Source organism: Tyto alba, unplaced genomic scaffold (genome assembly GCF_018691265.1).
Source record: "Tyto alba isolate M040663 unplaced genomic scaffold, T.alba_DEE_v4.0 Super-Scaffold_10, whole genome shotgun sequence".
In the NCBI taxonomy this organism is placed as follows: domain Eukaryota; kingdom Metazoa; phylum Chordata; class Aves; order Strigiformes; family Tytonidae; genus Tyto; species Tyto alba.
Window position 1 is genome coordinate 11,532,090 of NW_024881262.1, and position 20,353 is coordinate 11,552,442.

A 20,353-nucleotide genomic window follows, 5' to 3' on the forward strand; every position below is an offset into this window, starting at 1 on the left:
GAGCGAGCTGTGGAAGAGCCCTTCCCTGGGAGGCTGTTCCTCTCCTCTTGCTGCCACAATGGTTGAGATTTGAAGGAATTCAGCACTTGTTCTCTTCCTCAGCCTTGAAGGGAATGAGCTGGCTGGGGCATGGAGTTTGTCCTCTTTAAGGCTACAACTTTTCGTGGGATCAGAAGAAAAGCAGTGTTTGATCAGTGCCAAGCATCCCATCTGGTGCCTCCTATGGCTTGGAAAGGGACGTTGCCAGATTGTTTTTTGAGCAGAGGCTTTGGATTTGGGTCTACTGTCCTGCTAATAAGAGTGGTGAAAAGATACGGGGTTGTTTGGGTGGGGAAGAAGCCTCTGTTATGCTCTAGAGAAAGGTTCAGATCCTCGTCATTCAGGAAGCAAGTCTGGAGCCATGGGGGCCCCAAATCTGAGGTGAGTCATGACCTTCCCTGCTCTCCTCATCCTGAAGGCTTTTGTCCATCCTTAAACTTCCTCAGATACCTGCATGGTGGCCTTTGGGGAAACCAGCAGGGATTTGAACCCCTTTGAGCCCTGGAGTCCAGCCCCAGGGCTTTCCTTTCCCAAGGGGATGCTGGGCTGTGTCAGGCTCATGGGCCCCGAGTGTCTCTGGCTACAGCTGGTCAGGTGGGGGGCTGATGGCTGTGGGGTTCCGGGAGTGGTGGTGGGGGCTACACTGGGTGTCTGAGCTGGAGCTAAAGGAGGAAGTCTGCTTCCCAGCCCACAGAGAGAAAGGAATCCCCAGTTTTGGAGGAGAGTGGTTGGGGAATGCTTGGAGAATGATACCGCCCTGTCTTAGTGCTTCTTGATGGGGTCTGAGCATGTGGGGCTGATGCTGAGTGTGGGGGGGGCTTTTCCTCTCACTGCACTCCCCCCAACACCCTGCTAGCTCTGGGGAGGGTGACCTGCAAGGTGTTCCCCGCCAGATCCTGCAAGATACCTCTGCTGCCTGAGACCTGTGGCATCCCAGCTACTGCTTTTATTTTTGTTCTTATCTCTGGTGTGGTGATAAAACTCCAGGGACCTCCGGAGGGCAGGTAAAACCACTGCTCAGGGATGTGGTGTCAGTCGTGTTGTCCTGGCACACTGGAAGAGCTTGTCCCTTTCTGGTTGTGCTGGGTGGACATGCTGGGGACTGAGCTCACCTGGAAGAAGCAGCAGCTCTGCGGAGCGGGGAGAAGGAGGTGACAGTACATGGCCTTGTTCAGAGACACACACACACACACACCCCCCGGCCTGGGAGACTGGCAGCAGGGCAACGGGGACACAGGAGTCAAAGAGAAATGGCCAGGCAAAGAAAGACCAGAGCTCATTAATTCTGCACCTTCCCGGGGAGGAAGAGCCCATGGGCTGGGGACATGTGGGTTCTATGGTTTTGGGCAGCTTCTGGCACCTCCTGACTCTCACAGGGCTGGGGGCTCTTGGCCAGGGCAGCCTGTCCCTTCAGCCACTGCGGGGATGGGGAGGGGACATCGCTGGAGTGCTGTGCAGTGCCATCACTCACGGCTGTGGCCAGGACTACAGTGCCCCAGGGCCACAGTGCCCCAGGGCCTGGTCACCTCACCCAGATCATGGCCACAGGACTGCCTGCACGGGAGGTGACCCAGGCAAGGGGACAGGACTCGGGACCCAGACAGGGTGCTGAGTGCTTGATGAGCTTCTCTGGGCACCCCTGCCTGCTTCGGGGTGCCAGCCTGGAGTGACACATCTGCCTGGTCTCGGTGCTATGGATGTCACGTACCTCCCAGGAATGGGGCACGAAAAGCCACCTCGCCGAGAGCTGGCACAGCCGGAGGGTGGCTCCAGGCCATCGCTGGTGCCCTCACCTCTGGCAGGCAGTGCCAGGAGCCAGCTGCGGGCAGTAACCAGCTGGTTTTCTCCCAGCAGCAGCGGAGGCAGCCGGTGCCGGGGCGGTGAGGCTGATGGAGACACGGTGTGTCGTGGAGCTGGGTGCAGGTGGTGAGCTGGACCACAGACGAGCAGACGCTTCCCGCCACAGTTCCCAGGCTGACCTCCTGCATCTCCCCCGCCGGCAGGGACAAAGCCGTGGGGGCCCCAGAGGTCAGTGAGGGGCACGGGGGGGATGCGGCGTCGCTGGGGTTGGGGGAAGGGGCCACGCTTGGCAGAGATGATCTAGCGGGGAAGGGGGTCATGTAATGATGCTTCTAGGAGGGTGGGTGCCAAGGGGCACCCATCCCTCAGAGGGTTTGGGTGCCTGGTGGCCCAGGGTCTTCCTACCCCAAGCTGCTTGCTAGGAATCAGGGACAGCAATTCAGCTGCCCCCAAGAGCCATGGCCAGGGCATAAATGGAGGGAGGAGTTACTTGCCCCTAGTCCCGTTGTGGCTCCATTGCTGCCCCGGAATGGGGGGCTGTGACTGTGATTCCTGCCCAGTTGCCACCATTGCCACGGCAAGGCATTCCACAGGCCCCATTTGCCCTGGGCTTGAAGCTGAGAGTTTGCACTGGGATAATGCGGTTTTTGCTGCCAGTGCTGGTGCACGGCCCATCTGATGCCTGACACTGCTCTGGTTCCCCCTTGTCTCATCTCTCAGCATCCTTGTGGGGTGCTGGGACAGGACTGTGTGGCTTAGGGGTCTGTGGCCACCCTGCATGGGTCACACATCCAGCCTGTCCAGGAGGGGTAGCCCCATCAGTGGGCATGCAGCAATGATGCCAGAGAGGCTCGCAAGACTGCCGCAGGCTTTACTTCCACGTTCAGCACAGCATGGCCACCCCATGTTTTCCCCTTCCCCATCACCACTGCTGCTGGCCCCGCTGGCCCCAGTCCTCCTCCAGTGCAGCGCTTGGCACCAGGAGCTGCTGTGCCTGCAGGAATCTCGGCCGGGCAGGCTGGTTTGGGGGTGCCCAGCCCCTGGCTCCGGGGGTCCTGGCAACAGGAGGGCTGGTGGGTGCCTGCAGGCATCACTGTGGCAGGTACTGCTTGGGGTCCCCAGGGAAGGGCAGGGCAGGTGCCTGGTTGAAGTGGGCCATGAGGAAGATGCCAATGGTGCCGCACACGAAGAGGGAGGCCATGATGAAGAAGCAGACACGGTCAATCACCCGGCCCACCAGGATCCACTCTTCACTCTCCTGCCAGTGACACGAGGAGGGGGGTGAGGGCTGTCCCCACTGCCCCCCATGTGGGTCCCTCTCTCCCCTAGCCCTGACTCACACTGCTGAAGTCGTTCTGCTCCCGCGTGGCATTGGCGATGTGGTTGCAGGCGTCCACACAGGCACGGATATCGGGGCCTGCCTCCTCCAGGCTCTGGCAGAAGTCCTGGGCACTGCCGCTCTCCATGCCGTGTCCTGTGGGCACCAGTGAGCCCCCGGCTGCCTGGCACATTGCCCAGCCCCAGGGGGAGGTGCCAACCCCTCAGGGGCACTCACCGATCTTCTCCAGCACCGTTTTCATCAGCCCATCCCTCTCCTTCTGCTTCTCGAAGAGCAGCTCGGTCCGGGCTTTCCAGAGCATGTACTCATCGGCTTTCACTATGAGCCCCAGGGAGCTGCGTCTCCGGGTGGCTCGCGGCGGCCCCGGCGTCTCTTTTGGCATGTGCATGCCCAGGTAGCGGGGCAGGAGGTGCAGGCACACCTGGGCACAGCGTCACTCGTGGGGACCTGACCCCCACACTCACCACCCGGGGCACCCAGTGCATCAACTCGCATCACCTGGAACATCCCCATGGGGTACCCTTGTGCCCCGAGGATGCTGGGTGTGTTGGCAACTGCTGCTCCCCTGTGTTCTGAGTGGTTTTTGGTTGGCTTTGGTGGCGCAGTGTGGTCCCCTGGGGACATCTGGGGGGGGGTCCCAATTTTGTGCCAGGACTTGCACTCAGATGAAGGGTATGCCCGCCACCCCACTCTGTGAGGGACCTGGCTTTGGTCCCCAAATACTCACTCCATTCCCCATGTATAAGGGGTAGGGGGGTGATGCAGGTACCTGGCGCACTCTCTGGGACATGGAGTGAGTGTTGGGCGTCCTCAGGGAGATGTTGAGGACGATGACAGCGTTCACCACGATCACCACCGTCACCACCATGAGGAAGGTCAGGTACCTGGGAAAGGAGCACAAGGCCTCTCGTGGGGCTGCTGGATCACAAGCTCTGGGCATGTAAGATCATTCTCGGTGCCCTCCTGGGCTGGAAACTGGGGACTGGCAATGGGACACGGGCACATGGTAGCCCTGTGCCAGCCCTGCCTGGGCTGGGGGTTATTTGTGCGCCAGAGTCCTGTCCCTGGGCACCAGCTGCCGCACAGCACCTAGAGACCCCGCTGGCTGTGTGACAGCAGGGCTGGCACCCCCGTCCCAGTGCATCACTTACTTCCCGATGAGAGGCACAGCCTGGGAGGTCTCAGGCACCTTCTGGGCAATGAGGAAGAGGAAGACAGTCTGGGCCAGGAGGACATTGATGGAGACGGTACATTTCTGCCCACCCGCTGCCAGGGAGGGGGGAAGGCAGAGGTTGTCACGGGGTGGTGATGTGGGTACATTTGGCAAAAATCCCTTACCCCAAAACTGAACAGGCCAAGTCCTGCTATGAGGCTTTAACCATGGGGTACCTGGAAATTCACCAACGCCCCCACCCCCCCCAAATATCAGAGAGGTGGGTGTGAGGTGTCACTGGTGGCCCCCAAGCACAGAGGGGACAACGAGCCCTTCCTTGCACATCCCCGTGCCCCTCTTGGGCACAGCACCACTGCGTACCTTTGGCGGGCAGAAAGTAGACCAGCACGGCCATGGCGGAGATGAGGACACAGGGCACGATGATGTTGATGATGTAGAAGAGCGGCTTGCGCTGAATGATGAGGTAGAAGATGACCTGCTGGTACTGGATGTCATCTGGGGTGAACTGCTCTGAATTGATGATCTTCCGAGCGGGGCGGTGCTTGATGGCCCATTCGCCGTTCTCTGCATTGTGCAGGTGCCACGTGAGTCCCACCACCCCGCCGAGGACACTGAGGCTGCTAGCCCCCCAGCCCAGGGGGGAGGAAGGGGAGGGCTGGCGATTGGTGTGGGCCCCACGGGGCACCCAGGCTGGGCAGGGTGTGGGGAAAAGTGCTAGAGACACTGGGAAGGGAGGTGAGCACCACAGAGTGTGCCAGAGTGCCTGGGCAAAATACCCCAAAAAGCTGTTGGAGGGGGGCAGCTGAGCACATATGGGGCACCTGGAGCCCCTTGGGGGTTCCCAGAATGTTATGTGTGGGGCTGTGGTCCCCCCATTTCCCTGCGCCCAGGGCGCTGCAGGGGGAAGCCAAGCGTGACACTGGGTGACAACGCGCTGTTTTCCCCCGCCGTCTGCGGGAGCGATAGATTTTTTCCCAGTCAAGATCACAGCTCGGGCCGGTAATGAAAAAATAAATCTCCCTGCCCGAAAAGCATTTTGTTCCTTCAATATGCAATTAAAATGTGATGGAAAACGTCATCGTTTGGCCGTGACAGCTACGTTCCCAGCATCAATCAAGCTCCTAGGAGCGGTGCTCTCCAGGAGCGGCTGCCAGGCAGTGAGAGCCCCGAGCTGGGGGGGTTAGAAAAACAAATCTCTCCCACACTCGCGCTTCTACTAATAACTTAAGTGCCTGTGTAATGGCGGGAGCTGCTAAGTGCCCCCACAGCCCTGCTTTTGACAACCACCAGCATAGCACCAGGCCTGTTGGGTGTCGCCTATGATGGGATGCTCTTGTGTCACGGGGGTGGCCACAGCGTTACCTGTGAATGCCTCGGGGTCGATGGAGATCCACTCCACAGTCTGGCCTTCCTCCACCGTCAGCAGCAGGTTTATCTCACTGGCACTGTACGTCTGGGACCTGGGGAGGGACAAGAGGGTGGCACAGGCTGGCATGCAGCAGGCTGGATGGGCAAAGGATCCCAGCGAGGCACCGGGTCACGCCGGCCACCTCCAGCTCTGCTTTGGGGTGCTTGGCTTGGCCAAGGTGCCTCCTGCCATTGCTGGGGTGCCAGGGGACAGGTAGGTGGCACTTGTCTGCCCAAGAGCTTTATTGCCCCCAGGGCAAAGGTGAACATCCCATGCCAATCCCTTGTGTCCCGGGAGGACCTGCCATGGTGCCCGCGCATGCCCAGCTGGTGCTCACTGGAAGACCATGGTGCAGTTTTGCCAGTCGAAGGGGAAATAGGTGACGTGGATGGCGCAGGCGCTGCGGTAGATTGCAGGGGGCAGCCAGTAGATGCTGCCATCAGGGGACACCAGCACATTAGTGTAGAGGGTGATTTCGAACGTCCCATCGATACTGGGGAGGAAAGGGTAGGTTCAGCCCCAAACCATGCCCGTGGGGCGGCTGCCACCCTCTATGTGAGGATATGTCCCTATTGCTCCACCACCTACTTGTTCTCCAGGACAATGTCAGGCAGCCAGACCATGGTGGAGGGCACCCGCAGCTGCTGGATGTTGTCGTATTTCTCAGGGTCCCACCGCAGGCGGTAATCGGACCATTGCTGGGGGAAGGGGAGCAAAGAGGGACGGTCACAGTGCTCCCCGAGGTGGGGCAGCTTGTGAGCTGCCTGTCCCGTGCTGCCCCCAAAATGGGCTCAGCTGGGGGCACCCACAACAGGGGGTGAAGGTTGCAGTGCCAGCCCTCCGTGGGGTGCCACCCTGAGATGCAAACGTGGCCCAGGGGAGGGTCCTGGCTAGAGGTGAGGGGTCTCACCATCTCAATCCAGACGTTGGTGGTGAGGGTCTCCTCCCGCTCGTTCTGGCAAGGAAGGAAGGGGGGAGATGGCTTCAGCTCCCTGCCCGCCGCTGCCCAGCGTGTGGGGGCAAATCCCGTCTCGCTACAGGGGCCGGGGGAGTCTCTCACCAGGGAGATGAGGTTGGTGAGGGTGAGCTTGAGGGTGACATCGATGATCTGGTCCCCATGCAGGGCCGGGCGCAGGTGCCGGTTGTAGTTGGTCATGAGGTCTTGGAGCAGCTTCTCCTCCTGGTTCCTGCAGCCCACGCCTGGGGAGGGCACGTGCCGTGGGGGGCACCCCGGCGTGGGGACGGCGGGGCCACCGGTACACGGGGTGTGCATGGGGAGGGGATGCCCATGCCTGTGTTATCGCGGGTGCGCACACACGGCTGTGCATGCCTGATGGTGTGTATCGCTGCCCCAGTGTGCAAGTGGAATGTGTGTGTGTGTGTGTGTGTCCACGTCCCCCACACCACTCACCCCAGGGACCTCTCCAGGGCAGGACGCAGGGACAGCGGTCTGCCAGCGTGGGGACACCCCGGTGGGACAGTGTGCAGCTCCGTGCACCCATGGGTGACAAACCCCCAAGGGCAAAGGCAAGAGGTGATCAGGTGCCCCCAGCCCACCCCCCAGGGCAGGCACCCCTTACCTGCCAGAGCGCAGAGGGCGAGGAGGAGGCCGTGGCAGCGCATGGCGGTGCTGCGGGGCGCAGGGGCTGGGGCTCCGCTCGGCCGCCCGCACGGCGATGTTCTGGGCCCGGCGCCCGGTGGGACGGGACAGCTGTCCCCTGTCACCGTCAGCTGTTCCCAACAGCCACAGGGGCCAGGGAGGGACGGGTGACCACCCACACCCCCTCTCCCCGCCTGAAAGGTTGATGACAGTTTGCTGGGAAGCTGCTCTGGCGTTTGGTGCCGGGGCGGGGTTGGAATTGGGTCTGGGGGCAGAATGAGCTGCCTCAGTTTCCCCATGTCCCCCACTGAGGGATGCATCTCCCTGCAGCAGAAACCTAAGTGCTCACTGGTTATGGAAAAAGGGTGCCCCCCAGCACCCCACCCACAGTCTCCTGTCCCCGCCATGGTGGTGGCTGTCCCTGGGGTGTCGGGTGGGGAAGGGGCAGGCGAGTCCCACCACATCAGCCTGGGGAGTGATGCCTGCCTTGGAGGTCCAAATCCTGCCAGGCCCTGGGGCGGGGAGGGGCTGGAGGTGGGGGGTGAGATTCTTGGCTCAGCGTAGAGGAGGTGACAGCTGTCCTGGGCCACTGCTGGTGGGGGGATGTCAGCTGTGCCCCCTGAAACTGGAGCCCCAACGTCCCACTGCTGAGCTGGGGAAGGAGACAGCCCTCAGCCCCCAGCCAGGCACTGTGGGATGGGGTGTGCCGGGGGGACACTTGTGGGTCTGGATGGGGGGTCAGGGGGACAGGAGGTGCTGTGGGCGTTGGTGACTTCTCTGCCCGCTGCAGTGGATCCACAGGGGATGGTGCCATGCTGGGGGGGGGTGTCCATTGCCTTCCCCAGTCCATCCTGTCCTGAGTGCCCTGCCCAATGGGGATAGCAGGGCTGGTGCCACAACGTCCCCCCCTGGGAAACACCTCCTCTAGCCACAGCTGAGGGCCACTGTGCTCAGGACACCCAACAGCACCCATTCTCTGAGTGGGCATCGCCCTCCCTGGCACACACGCAGCACTCAGGTTGGCCACTGTGCCCCGGTGGGGGTGGACACTGAGAGCAGCCACCAGCTCAGCACCCCATGGTGAGAAGCACCCAGCTTTATTTTCCCAAGCCAAGGCAGGTGAGTGAGGGGCTGGCACATGGGACCCCTCCACCCCCCCTAGATGAAGCGCTTGTTCTCCTCCCGGTAGTTGTAGGGGTCTCCGGCAAAAGGCAGCGGTGGTGGATGGTTGTAGATGCCCATAAGGAAGATCCAGAGGGTGCCCACCACCAGCATGGGGGTGATGAGGAAGAGGCAGAGGCGGTCCAGGGTCCGGGCCACGCGGTTCCAGTTGTCCTTCTCCTGGGGAAGGAGCCGGGAGCCAGGCAGTGGGGGGCACAGTGGGCACAGGGACTCCCCTCTGCCCCCTCTGTGCCCCTGGCCCCCACCTCATTGTAGCTGTTTTTCTCCCGCATGTGCTTGACGATGAAGTTGGCGCCATCAACGATGGGTTTTATGTGCTCGTAGAGCTGCTCCTCGCCTGCGTCTGCACCCAGTGGTGCCAAACCTGGGGGCGAGGGAGGTGGTGAGACGGGCTCCGAAGGGCTGCCCCCCCCCCCCCCAAGAGACCCCCGCTCTGCCACCCTTCCCCGTGTCCCTGTAGAGGGGCCGAGGCTCACGGGCAGGGGTGACGCGGCTGGCCAGCCCGTGCCGCTCCGACTGCTTCTCGAACATGAGCTCGCTGCGGGACTTGACGCTGAAGTACTCCTCTGCCTTGGCGATGTAGCCGGCCGAGCTGCAGCGCCGGATGCAGGGGGTGTCCGACGGGCTCCCAGCTGGCCGCGACATCCCCAGCAGACGGGGCAGGCTCTCCAGGAAGACCTGAGGCATGGGAAGGGGTGTCAGGTCCCTCAGCCACCTCCCCAGTGCAATGCCACTTTTCCCCCACCTTCTGCCCTCGATCCCTTGGCGCGACACAGATGGGACACCCCGATGTAATGCCGGGGCTGTGCAGTCCCATGCCCTCCGTGGGGCACGGTGCCACCCCTGTACGCACCAATTCACCCAGCCCAGCACCCCGCTCACCTCTTTCACCCAGTCAGACATGATGTGGGTGCTGGGGGTGCGGAAATGGAAGTTGAGGACCACAACACAGATCACCACCACAGCCGTCACCAGAAGCATGATAAAAAGCAGATACCTGTGTGGGGCATGGGCCTGGGTCTGGCATTGCCACAGGGGCTGGGAGCAGGCAGAGCTGCCCTCTGGCACCACAGGGACCTGACAATGTCCCCTCTGCACTCAGCAGTGCCCAGGACTCACTTGCCAATGAGGGGGATGGCGTGGGAGGTGGCAGGCAGGCGCTGGGAGATGAGCAGGAGGAAGACAGACTGGGCCAGGAGCACTGAGATCACCAGGGTCATCTTCTCACCACCTGGAGAGCAAGTGAGCTCAGGGCAAACCCTGCCCCAGGTCCCCTTCCCAGTGCCCCGAGTGCCGGGATTGCCCTTCCAGTCTCCCACCATACAGCGTCCCATATGGGGTTTTCTATTATGGGGGTACCCCAGTGTCCTACATGGGGTATCCTGTGCCCAAATGTGCCCCTGCCAGGGTGCCAGGCTGGGATGAATGCATCCTACATGGGAGTGTCCCAGCACCAGGATGTCCCTGTGCTCGGCACTGGAGTGTCCCCATGTCCTGGGACCTGGTGCAGGTGTGAGACACCCATGGGGTGGCCCTTGTGCCCGGTGAGGGTGCTGTGGGGCTCACTCACTGTCGGCAGGCAGGTAGAAGACGAGGATGGCCATGAAGGCGATGAGGATGCAGGGCGTGACGATGTTGATGACATAGAAGAGCGGCTTGCGCTTGATGATGAGGTAGAAGGTGATATCCTGGTGCTCGCTGCTCTCGGGAGGGTTCTCAGGGTGGATGTTTTTGCGGGCCGGGCGGTGGATGATTTCCCATTCCCCATTCTCTGCCAGGGCACACGGGACAGTGCATGGCATGGGAGACCCCCACCATGCCCATCTGCACCAGCCCCACCAGCACCGGTCTCCCCGACCTGGGTCTGGGTATCTCCAAGCCTGGTGGGATGGGTGCCAGGGTGCCAAAGCCCCAGATACTCAGGTAGGGTGCCCTAATTCCAGAGTACCTCCAAGCCCCGTACAGGATGTCCCGCTGCCACAGGACATAGCGGAGAGCACACGCATTACCTGTGAAGCCTTCGGGGTCGATGATGATCCACTCCACTGGGTAATACTTGCCCGTCTCTGGGTCGCTGTCCTCCTTCAAGTGCATGCTGATCTCCAGGGCGCTGTATGCCAGTGAGCTGGCCCGTGGCCGGGGGGGACAAGCAGTGAGGGGCTGCGCCTGCTGCTTGGTACCCACCACCCACCCACCCTGACTTCCAGCACAATGGACTTGGGCCACTGAGTCACCCGCAAACCCCCCACCTTGCTGCACCCCAACGCCAAGGAAGGTGCTGGCAGCAGCAGGCGCCGCGGATGCTCATCCTGCTGCCCGCCCCTCCCCTGCCCTGCCCCAGCCACCCCCCCCCCGGCACCTGAATTTGAGGGTGCAGTTCTGCCAGTCGAAGGGGAAGAAGTCGACGTTGATGGGACAGGCGCTGCGGAAGATGGCAGGTGGCAGCCAGTAGACGTAGCCCGTGTTGTAGATGAGGACATTGCAATAGTAGGCAACCTCGAAGAGCCCGTCGTTGCTGTGCCAGAAGAGAGCTGAGGTGATGGCAGAGCCGGTGAGGGGCAGGGGGAGCCCTGGGCACACAGCTCGGGGGTGTTCAGGAAGGGAAACTGAGGCATGGCTCACTTGTTCTCCAGGACTATCTCAGGCAGCCACAGCATGTCTGGCGGCAGACGGAGCACCTCGATGTCCCCAAACTCAGACTTGTTCCACTGCAGGCGGTAATCGGTCCAGCCCTGGATGGGGGGATCTCCAGGTCACCTCCTCACCGTGCTAGGCCACCCCATTGCTCGTGCCTCGGGGCACAACTGGCGCCGAGACGCCCGTCCCTACTCACGTGCTCGAGCCATACGTTGGTGGTGAGCGTCTCGTCCACCTCTTTCTGCGACGACAGTGTGGGGCAGTGTGATGCCAGGGCCATGCCCAGCAGCAGTCCCCCCCAGCCCAGGACCCCCAACCCTCGCCAGCAGCCAGGGTTTGGGGCAGCAGCCGCAGGGCTTCCCCCACCCAGCCAGCCCTGGGGGTGAGGCATGGCTGTGGGGCACCCCACCCTGGGCACTGACCACTGGGGCTCACCAGCGAGATGAGGTTGGACAGGGTGAGGGCCAAGTAGACATCCACGACCTGGTCGATGGAGACGACGGGGCGCACCTCCTTGTTGTAGCCTTTCTCCTCAAAGAGGTGGTGGATGAGCCGCTCCTCCTGGTTCACGCAGAGCCCGCCTGGGAATGTGGGGTCAGGCAAAGGCAGGGCAGGCTGGGGGGGTTACTGGGCCCAGTGCAACCCCACAGGGATGCTCAGTGACGGCAGAATGGTATAAGGATGGAAGGGACAGGAACAGGCCAGGAGGCAGTGGCATGTCTGTGCTGCGCAGGGGCATGGACATGGGACATGCGGGAGTGATGGATATGCCAGGGACACATGGACACACATGGGCAAGAGGACATGGGCAGGGACACAGAAGGACACACAGATGCAGACCCAGCACACACAGGGACACACAGACACAAGACACTCGGGTACAGCTGCGGCGGCACTGTGCACGTAGTTGAATGCACACGCAGAGGCAGACAAGGACACGTGGACATGGACCCGGTATACGCAGGGACGCGTGGGCACAGATGCAGTGTCACAGACACACAGGGACACACAGACACAGTGATGCTGTGCACAGACAGACACACACCACAACCCAGGCAGGGCCACGGCTGCGGGTGGCACAGCCAGGACAGAAGCACAGAGGGATGCTCAGTGATGGGACTCTGCCAGGCAATACCCAAAACACAGCCCTGGGGACACTTGTGCCCAGCTTGGCCCCTGTCACCATCACCCCCCCCCCCCCCCAACCCCATTAAGGGGGCCCAGAACCCCCCCAGCAATGAGACAACCCTGTGCCCAAGACCCCGGGACCCCGCTCACCCGACAGCACCAGTGCCCCGAGCAGGGCCAGCCGCCCCGGCAGGTCCCCCATGCAGTGCCCGCCGTGCCCTCGCCCCGTGCCAAGCCCCGGCCGCCTCCTCGCCCGGCCTGGCCGAGCGGATGTCCGGCTGCCGGCCGGAGCGGGAGATGGATGGTACCAGGTGCCGAGGGGGAAGGGTGCCGGCACCGGATACCCGCTCCCACCCCTCTCTTCCGGCACCCCTGCGCCTGGAGAAGGGGGAGACAGGCAGGCGCAGCTGGCCTCGCCAGCCCCGTGGGTGTCAGCCCATCACCCTGCGTCTAGGCGCCCCAGCACGGGCACTGGTGGGCGCTGGGAGGAGCGGTTCCTTCCCTGCTGCTCAGCAGCCCTGGCGATGCTGCTGGGGGGGTGGCCGGCTCCCCGTGAGCAGGAGGGGTTGGTACCCACCGATGTCCAAGCGCAGGGGTGGCACCGCTCCAGTATTTGCCACTGGCCCAGGGCACGCTCGGCCCCTGCACCAGCAGGAGGTCCCCTGTGGGTCCCCAGTGGGGCGGCAATGGGGTGGTGCTGTGCTACAGGTGCTGCGGTGGGCAGGAGGGGTGTCTGACCCTCGGGTGGGTGCTGGGGGAGTCTGTGCCAAGCTGGGCACAGCACAATGCTGGGGGCAGGAGCCAAGGCTGGGGGCATCACTTTGTGGGACAAGGGAATAGGAAGGGGGGATGAAATGGGATGTCATATCCCCCATGGAAAGTCCCCCCACCAGTGTCTGCCTCACTGGCACTGCGTGGCATAAGGCTCACATCACACTCACCAGCTACCAGAAAATAGAGCCCTTCTTTATTGAAAAATAAACCTCTCTGTACAAATAAATAGCAGCCCAGATGCCTCTGGGGAAAATGGGGTGGGGGTGGGCTTGCCAAGGTGGGAGTCCCAGCGGAGAGGAAGGCTGTGATCCACAACTGAGATGCTCCAGGTGCCCCCCAGCACCCCATTGCCCCAGGGAGATCAGGCAGTGCCGGTGGTAAGAGGGAAACTGAGGCACGATGGAGGAAAAAAGGGTGGAAGATCCTGAGCCGGAGAGGGGGCTGTGTTTGAAGGATGTGAGTGACCCCTGCCCCGGCACCCTGTCCCCATGGTGGCAGGGTGCCCCAGGGGAACCATTAGGTTTTCAGCGCTTCTAGCGCCAGAGCAACGAGGCCGGGCATGCTGCGGGCCAGCGAGTCGCTCTCCAGCCCCACGAGGCCAGCGAAGGCTGTGGGGCGGCCCCCCACCGTGGCCCGCACCTGCGCCCGGTACAGTCCCTTGGTGTTTTTGGAACCCAAGTCCACCAGGATCTGCAGGGAGACGACAACGCCGTGAGTCCCAGGGGCACAAGCGGGACAGTGATGGGCTGGGGGGTGGCACTGCCTGGCTACCAGGGTGGGGGGCTCAGAGCAGCTGGACCGGGCACTCACCTCCTGGAAAGTCATGGCCAGGTCTGGCTCAGGCACCCGCAGCACCCAGGCGTACAGCTCCCGCACCGCAGCCACCCGCACCGCCGACTCGTTGAGGCCAGGGCAGGCTGCAACGCCGGGAATGGGCAGGAATGAAATGAAAGGGGGGAACATTGGGGACAAATCATGGGGGCACCACTCTGCTGTCCACCCCAGGGAGGAGCAGCTGTACTCTGGGGACGGTGAGGGAGCAGGGACAGAGTCCCTGTGGAGAGGGGTATGGCTGAGGGCTGTCCCACCAACATGGGACAGCCAGCCCTGAAACTGAGGTGAGAAGCTGAAGCCGGGCTTGCCACGGTCCCCACGGTGGCACGTGGCATCCCGCAGTGGCCGGGGGCTGTGGGGTGCTTACCTCTTCCCGTGCCTGCCTCCTCCTCCTCCTCCACACCCAGCAGCTCCGTGGGCACCAGCTCACGTTTCTCCCTTGGTGCAGACCCTGCCACCAGGAGAGGTGTGAAAACCCTGGTGGGGACACGGCTGGTGGGCACTGCCCGGGCACAGAGTGGGCCGGCAGATGGACACCCTGCTGCCCCCTCAACCCCAGCCCCCCCCAGGGTTTCTGGGGCTCACCCCTCATGGGGGTCCCTGCCAGCTCTCCACGTGCCCATTGTGGCTCCATGGCTTCGAGGGGGATGCCGAAGTCCAACTCTGCCCGCAGCTGGGTGAGAAAGGCTCGTCCCTGTCCCACCAGCTCCTCCACCACCTCCTCTCCCTGCTGAAGGGAAGGGAGGGACAGGGTGGGTGTTGGGGCACCCACAGAGCACCTGTGGGCATGGTCAGGTGCGTGGTGGCAGCGTGCAGGGCACGGATGGGCTGGTGTCGGATGGAGCACTGGGGGCAGGTGGTTGCTTTGTGGCTGTGTTGGGTTGGATCCTAAGCTGCAGAGTCAGACCCATGTCTGGCTATGCGCTGGTTGGACTGGGAGCACCAGCTTCAGCTGAGGAGGGTCAGATGCCCTCTCTGTGGTGGCAGAGTGGGAGATGCCACCTCCATGGCTGCACAGGGGACAATTGACCCAAGTGATGTCAGGAGGGGACACGGGAACTGATGGGGCTTAGGTCCCTGATGGCACCGTCATGTCCCTCCCCACGTACCTGCAGGAAGAGCCACGTTTCCCTGTCCGGGGTGGGTGTCGGGGGGCTATCCCCTGCCATGGCCCTCAGCGCCTCCACCCAGTCCTGCAGCCGGGGCCCCACAGCCCCAAAGAGCCCGGCAAAGGGGGGTGGCCGCTCAGCCCCCTGCCTGCAAGCACAGCGGTGCGAGCTCAGGCAGGCGCCCCGTGGCTAGGCTGTCCCCAAAAAGCCATATCAGCACCCACAGGCATCTTGCCTACCTCCCCAAACCCTTTAGCCCCTCTTGCCCTGTGTCCCACCGTGTCTCACCTGGTGGGGGGACCCTGGGGTCCTTCCGCCGTGGGGCTGGGTTGGCCACCTGCCACGGACAAGAAGGGGACAGGAGGGACAAGTGGTAGGGGAGCCCCGTGGGGGTACCAGGGCAGGCTGTTGGTGCTCTGGCCACTGCTACGGGGGGAGCCAGTGTCACCCCAAGTGGGCACAGGGTGTCTCAGCCTGGGAGGGTACCTGGGGCATCCCTGCGGACACGGTGGGGGAAGAGATGCCCGTAGATCTTGCCCAGGAGCTGGGGCAGGGCACGGGTGAGGAAGGAGAAGTCGAACTGGTTTCGGATGAAGTCCCCAGCCCGGCGCAGGAGATCCATCAAGGTCTGGGCGTAGGAGTGTAGCTCTGTGGGCACAGCGGGAGACCCATGGCCCTGGCACCATGTTAGCCCCACGCTGCCAGAAACGAGGTCCCTCCCCACACTCTAGCCCTGGCATGACCCCCCGGCTCACCGCATCGTCTCATCCTGGCGTGGCAGGTCTCCTCAGCCAGGCGGGTGCAGGCGACTTGGCCCTGGGGGGCCTGGCAGGAGCCGGCGTAAAAGGCACAGAGGCGGGCACGTTCGGGTGGCTGCTGCTCGGGGGGCAGCTGGGCCAGTGCCAGCAGGTCAAAGCAGCTGGGTTCCCGGCTGCCAGGGGCGGCTGCGAGAGCACCAGGGCTGCTGTGAGGTCCTGAACTCCCCAACCCCTCTCTTCCCAGGGCAATGTGTCCCCACAGCACCGTGGGCATCCCCGTCCCCCTCAGCACTCACGGTCCATCTGGAGGCTGAGCCAGTCCACGAAGGCAGTGACACGGGTGTAGACGCCTGGTTTTCCCTGCTCACCGCAGCCATCGCCCCACGAGGTGATACCGTAGAGGACGAAGCGGTGCGACGAGGGGTCCTGGCATGCCAGCGGGCCCCCCGAGTCGCCCTGAGTGGGAGGGGGGAGATGCCCGTGTATTGGGCTGGGCCAGGGGGAACCCATCCCCTCTGCCAGGCTGTGCTGAGCTGCAGCACGTGCCCAGCGCTGTGTGCCGCGAGGGATGTTTGAGTTGGGAGGCCAGCAGCCCCCCAGACCTGGGCATTACCTGGCAGGAGTCGATGCCCCCTGACAAGTACCCGGCACAGAACATGGCGTTGGTGAGCAGCTCCCTGCCCAGGGCACCCCGGCATGTCTCCTGGCTGAGCAGGGGCACCCGTGCTTCCATCACCACGTCGGCCGTCGGCCCCTCTGTCAGGCAAGGCACCCGTCACAGGGTCTCCCGTACCTGGACACCCCGCTCTTTTGCACTCCCTTGTCCTGGCTCGGTGCATTGACACTGAGCACCGGAGAGGGCACCAAGGGGGATGCCCCATAGATTCTGTGGGTGTTGGGGTGGCACCTACCTTCATAGAGGGACCCCCAGCCTGCGATGTAGCAGGCGGTGCCGGGGCTGGGCTCCATGGGGCTGCTGGGCAGGCACACGGGGCTGACGGTGGGCGAGGGGACCAGCGGCATCGCCAGCTCCAGCAGTGCCAGGTCCCCATGAAATGTCTTGGGGTTAAACTGAAAGGAAGATGGGGGTGTCAGTGGGGGGCTGTGGGGCATGCACAGGGAGGTCGGGGTAGTGTCCACCTCTACTGACCTTGGGATGAGGCAGGATGCGCCGGACAGGCACTGCCTGCTCGCCCGTGCCCGTCTTGCCCAGCTCGTGGTCACCCACCACCACTGTCCACGCCAGCTCATTCCTGTTCCTGGTGGGTTGGGGGGCATCTAGTTACAGGGGTGACAAGGGTGCCACCCCATGCACCCCTCTACAGGGACATTATCCCTACATTGCCATGCCCCCCACCATACCCGGCAAAGCAGTGGGCTGCGGTGAGGACCCAGGAGAGCCCCACCAGCACCCCTCCACACATCAGCTCCCCGTGGAGCCGCACCGACACCAGCCAGGGCCAGGCCCCCCGTGGGGCCACGCTGCCACCCATGATCCGTCCTCGGGGGGCCGTGGAGTTGGCTTGGGGTCCGCCACGGTGCCCACAGCTCCCTGAGGGACAAAGCCAGGGTGAGAGGGGGGGATCCTGCAGACCCACTGCCGGGACACCCCCTATCCTGGGTGGGCACGGAGTGGATGGGCACGGCGATGCCGGGATGGCCGTGGCGGGCAGAGGGGGTGGCAGGTGACCCCCGGAGGGGGGGGAGGTCAGGCTGCGCTGGGCGCGCTGTCAAGCCTCATTGTGCTCACGGAGACAAGCGGGAGGAGAGCCGGGGGCACCCCGCGGCCCGGCAGCTGCCGACGCTAACCTCTGCCCCCCAGCCCAGCAGGCAGCCGGGGGACTGGGGGCACCCGCCAGCATGGGGGGGGGGGGGGAGGGTGGTGTGGACACCACAGGGCTGCCCCGGCTCACCTGGCCTCACCACCTCCGCTGGCGCATCAGGGCCGGGGGCCGCAGCTGCCATCCCTGCGGGGACAGGCTGTCACGGCACGTGGCAGCACCACCTCCACACCCCCCCTTTCCCCGATGTCTTCACCATGTCCCTGCTGTCTCCAATTCTCCCCTGCTTCTCTCAGCACCCCCCAGATCTCCATCATCCAACAGGCACCCCTGTCCCACCCCAGGTGTCCTTGTCACTCTCAATGTCTTGGCATCCCCAGTTTCTCTGTCACCCCTGTTGCTCTGTTCCCCCGTGCTCCCCTCTCCCACCCCAGATCACCCCCCCCCCCAGTCTGTTCCATTGGTCCCAATGCCTCCATCCCCCAAATCTCCACATCTCACCCCAGATCCCTCCATCTCCCTCCATCTCCCCATCCCACCAGAGAACCCCCGTCACCATACTGTACCCCCTCCTTCCTGGTCTCCCCACACCACCCCATCATCCCCAATGCCCTGAGTCCCCTCCAGGCAACCCCAGGCATCCCTTGGGGATGTCCCCATTTGTTAGTGTAGGATCTCCCCTCTCTGCGAGGAGCCAGGGGCGATGCGGGTGCCCACTCACGGCACTCCTGGAGGCGACGGCGACAGAGCCGGGCGCTGAGCGGGGTGCAGGTGTGCTGGGTCCCCTCGGGTGGGCACAGGCGCTGGTAGGGGGCACAGGCCTGGCTCAGCGCCCAGTTGCGCTGGGGCAGCTCGGGCAGCGCCTGGGCATCCAGCAAGGCCTGGCAGCTGGGGGGCACGGCGGGGGGCACGGCTGGCGCTGCAAGGACAGCAGGGCTGTGGGCATCCACATGTCTCCCCTGCCCACCTCCGACCAGGCCATCCCCAGGCTCTGATTTGGGGCAGGTGGGAAGGGGGCATGTTGGGTCTGCTCTGTGGGCATGTTTTGGTAGGTTCTCCTGGGTGCTGGGATATGTTTTTTTGAGGGGATCTCTGGGAAGGAAACAAGGGATCGGGCAATGTTTTGGGAAGGGGTCCAGATGATGTTTGGGTAGGAGCTAGAGAGGATGGGGAACTGATTGGGTAGGGACTCTGAGTGGTGTTTTGGTAGGGGTCTCTAGCAGTTAGGGATATGTTTTGGGAGTCTGGGTGCTGTTTTGGTAAAGTCTATAGGGTAAAGCCTATAGGGGAGTGGGTACTGTTTGAGTGGGGTCTTGGGTTGTCATTTTGGTAGGGTTTCTAGGAGATAGGATGGTTCTTTGGTAGGGACCCAAAGCAGAATTTGGGGAGGGTCTCCAGGCACGGGTCTGTGTTTGGGGAGGGTCTCCTGGGCATGGGGAGATATTTGGATAGGGACCCCGGGCAGTGTTTGTGTGGGGACCCTGGGCTCTGTGTGGGTAGGGTCTCCTGGGGCTGGGGCCATAGGGGCTGGGGGACCATGACTCACGTGGGCAGTGCCGGGTGAGGTTGGCGCAGGGGGGGAAGAGGCAGGGGGCACAGAGCCCGCAGGCGCCCCGCTGCCTCTGCTGCTCAGCCAGCGCCCGCTCCAGCGCCAGCAGCGCGCTCCTCAGCGCCGCCTCCAGCACCAGTGTCCCCCGGCTCGACAGCGCTGCCGGGCATATGCAGGGCACTTAGACCCCCGGTGCCCCCACCACTGCCCCCCACCACAGCCATGGGGTGCCCTCAGTCCACCCAGTGCCCGTGCCCTGATATCTCCATGGTGGGAGTCAGGCTGGGCACAACCTGTCACCCTTTGGCATTGCTGAAGGTGACAGACATGACTGTCACCTCCCTAGCGGGGTTGGCACGTGGGTACATGGTGTGAAGAGGGTGTTTGCCCGGGCTTGTGTGTGCCCGCTGCACGTGAAGACCCTCTGAACACACGTGTGCAAATGTGTGCACGGGGCAAGGTGTGAGCCTGGGTGGGTGTGCCCCCGTGTGTACGCACCTCTGCACACACTTGTGCCCACGTCCTGGGTGCTCACTTGTGTGTGCCAGGGTCTGCGTGCCTGTGTCTGCATGTCCTCGTGTGTGCCCATGTGTGTGCAGCCCTCTGTGTGCCCTGTATGTGCATCCCCATGTGTGCCCATACCTGTGCCCACCCAGGGCTGTACTCTTTGTCAGCCACCCCATTGCTGGCAGCAGGGTCCCCCCCCAGGGCTGGCACAGGTACCCCAAGGCAGGAGGGAGGTCTGGCAGCCATGGGACATGAACCACACTGCTCCTTGCAACCCCGGTGTCCCCAAGTGCCACGGGCAGCATTTGCCTCCGGGTCCAGGCAGCGTGGGCATGAGGAGGCTTTGCCAGCGACCCAGGCATCCTGCTTGAGCTTCCCCCCCTCCCTGACTGTGCACCCCAAGAGTCCCAGCTCCTACAGTCGCCCTGTCCCCAGACAAACCCTCCCTCAAAGATGCCCCTGTCCCCGTGCCCCACTGACCTTGCAGGACACCGGCCGGCATGGGGTACAGCCCCTGACCCAGGGGGGCCCCCCCCGCCAGCTGCAGCAGCGGCAGCAGCACGAGGGGGACCAGGCGGACCCCGAGAAGAGCATCCCACGTCCTCTTCCCTCCACGCTCCATCCCTGGGCGGGCAAAGGGGGGCAGGAGGGGGGAGCCCCCGAAATGCCCGAGGCGGGCGAGGAGGGATGGATATATACGGTGCCCCCTGGGCGGTGGGAGGAGAGAGGGGCCA

At 63.4% G+C, this 20,353-nt stretch overlaps 3 protein-coding genes across 8 annotated transcripts; all 3 read right to left on the reverse strand.

Annotated features, from left to right (window-relative positions):
- Window positions 1-2,690: 2,690 nt before the first annotated feature.
- On the reverse strand, window positions 2,691-7,416 carry CHRNG (cholinergic receptor nicotinic gamma subunit). Its single transcript, XM_032982423.2, has 12 exons — window positions 7,341-7,416; window positions 6,821-6,960; window positions 6,671-6,715; window positions 6,349-6,458; window positions 6,098-6,253; window positions 5,715-5,812; window positions 4,713-4,916; window positions 4,330-4,444; window positions 3,948-4,062; window positions 3,395-3,599; window positions 3,180-3,313; window positions 2,691-3,097 (listed from the first exon to the last, which is right to left on the reverse strand). The coding sequence occupies exons 1-12, from the start codon at window positions 7,381-7,383 to the stop codon at window positions 2,930-2,932; spliced, it is 1,533 nt and encodes a 510-aa protein (XP_032838314.2). The 5' UTR covers window positions 7,384-7,416; the 3' UTR covers window positions 2,691-2,929.
- A 963-nt stretch (window positions 7,417-8,379) lies between these two features.
- Window positions 8,380-12,532, reverse strand: CHRND (cholinergic receptor nicotinic delta subunit). The gene is made up of 12 exons (XM_042796980.1): window positions 12,458-12,532; window positions 11,615-11,760; window positions 11,376-11,420; window positions 11,165-11,274; window positions 10,902-11,057; window positions 10,552-10,667; window positions 10,113-10,313; window positions 9,662-9,773; window positions 9,425-9,539; window positions 9,019-9,220; window positions 8,788-8,906; window positions 8,380-8,701 (listed from the first exon to the last, which is right to left on the reverse strand). The coding sequence occupies exons 1-12, from the start codon at window positions 12,507-12,509 to the stop codon at window positions 8,519-8,521; spliced, it is 1,557 nt and encodes a 518-aa protein (XP_042652914.1). The 5' UTR covers window positions 12,510-12,532; the 3' UTR covers window positions 8,380-8,518.
- Window positions 12,533-13,252: 720 nt separating this feature from the next.
- Window positions 13,253-20,353, reverse strand: PRSS56 (serine protease 56). 6 transcript variants are annotated; one of them, XM_042801142.1, is made up of 17 exons: window positions 20,100-20,353; window positions 19,110-19,271; window positions 18,285-18,482; window positions 17,696-17,749; window positions 17,145-17,334; window positions 16,933-17,041; window positions 16,694-16,853; window positions 16,396-16,538; window positions 16,079-16,238; window positions 15,780-15,968; window positions 15,511-15,672; window positions 15,313-15,361; window positions 15,025-15,172; window positions 14,501-14,645; window positions 14,283-14,366; window positions 13,892-13,998; window positions 13,253-13,771 (listed from the first exon to the last, which is right to left on the reverse strand). In XM_042801142.1, the coding sequence occupies exons 1-17, from the start codon at window positions 20,239-20,241 to the stop codon at window positions 13,598-13,600; spliced, it is 2,376 nt and encodes a 791-aa protein (XP_042657076.1). In that variant the 5' UTR covers window positions 20,242-20,353; the 3' UTR covers window positions 13,253-13,597. The 6 variants fall into 6 exon arrangements, with proteins under 6 accessions (XP_042657076.1, XP_042657100.1, XP_042657072.1 ...); XM_042801166.1 differs by lacking the exon at window positions 19,110-19,271; XM_042801138.1 differs by having other exon boundaries at window positions 13,659-13,771; window positions 13,892-14,366; window positions 14,501-14,642.

Bases quoted from the DNA above. Each gene is read 5' to 3' on its own strand.
- PRSS56 (XM_042801132.1), bottom strand. From the start codon at position 20,241: ATGGAGCGTGGAGGGAAGAGGACGTGGGATGCTCTTCTCGGGGTCCGC. The intron at 17,750-18,284 runs GTGAGTGGGCAC...CTGTCCCCGCAG, and splicing joins CCGTCGCCTCCAGGAGTGCC to GGATGGCAGCTGCGGCCCCC. The intron at 15,969-16,078 runs GTGAGTGCTGAG...GTGCTCTCGCAG, and splicing joins GCTCAGCCTCCAGATGGACC to CCGCCCCTGGCAGCCGGGAA.
- CHRNG (XM_032982423.2), bottom strand. From the start codon at position 7,383: ATGCGCTGCCACGGCCTCCTCCTCGCCCTCTGCGCTCTGGCAG. The intron at 6,716-6,820 runs GTGAGAGACTCC...CTTCCTTGCCAG, and splicing joins TCACCAACCTCATCTCCCTG to AACGAGCGGGAGGAGACCCT. The intron at 4,917-5,714 runs GTAACGCTGTGG...TGCACAATGCAG, and splicing joins CGACCCCGAGGCATTCACAG to AGAACGGCGAATGGGCCATC.
- CHRND (XM_042796980.1), bottom strand. From the start codon at position 12,509: ATGGGGGACCTGCCGGGGCGGCTGGCCCTGCTCGGGGCACTGGTGCTG. The intron at 11,058-11,164 runs GTGAGCCATGCC...CTTCTGGCACAG, and splicing joins GAGATAGTCCTGGAGAACAA to CAACGACGGGCTCTTCGAGG. The intron at 8,702-8,787 runs GTGGGGGCCAGG...CTCCTTCCCCAG, and splicing joins AGAAAAACAGCTACAATGAG to GAGAAGGACAACTGGAACCG.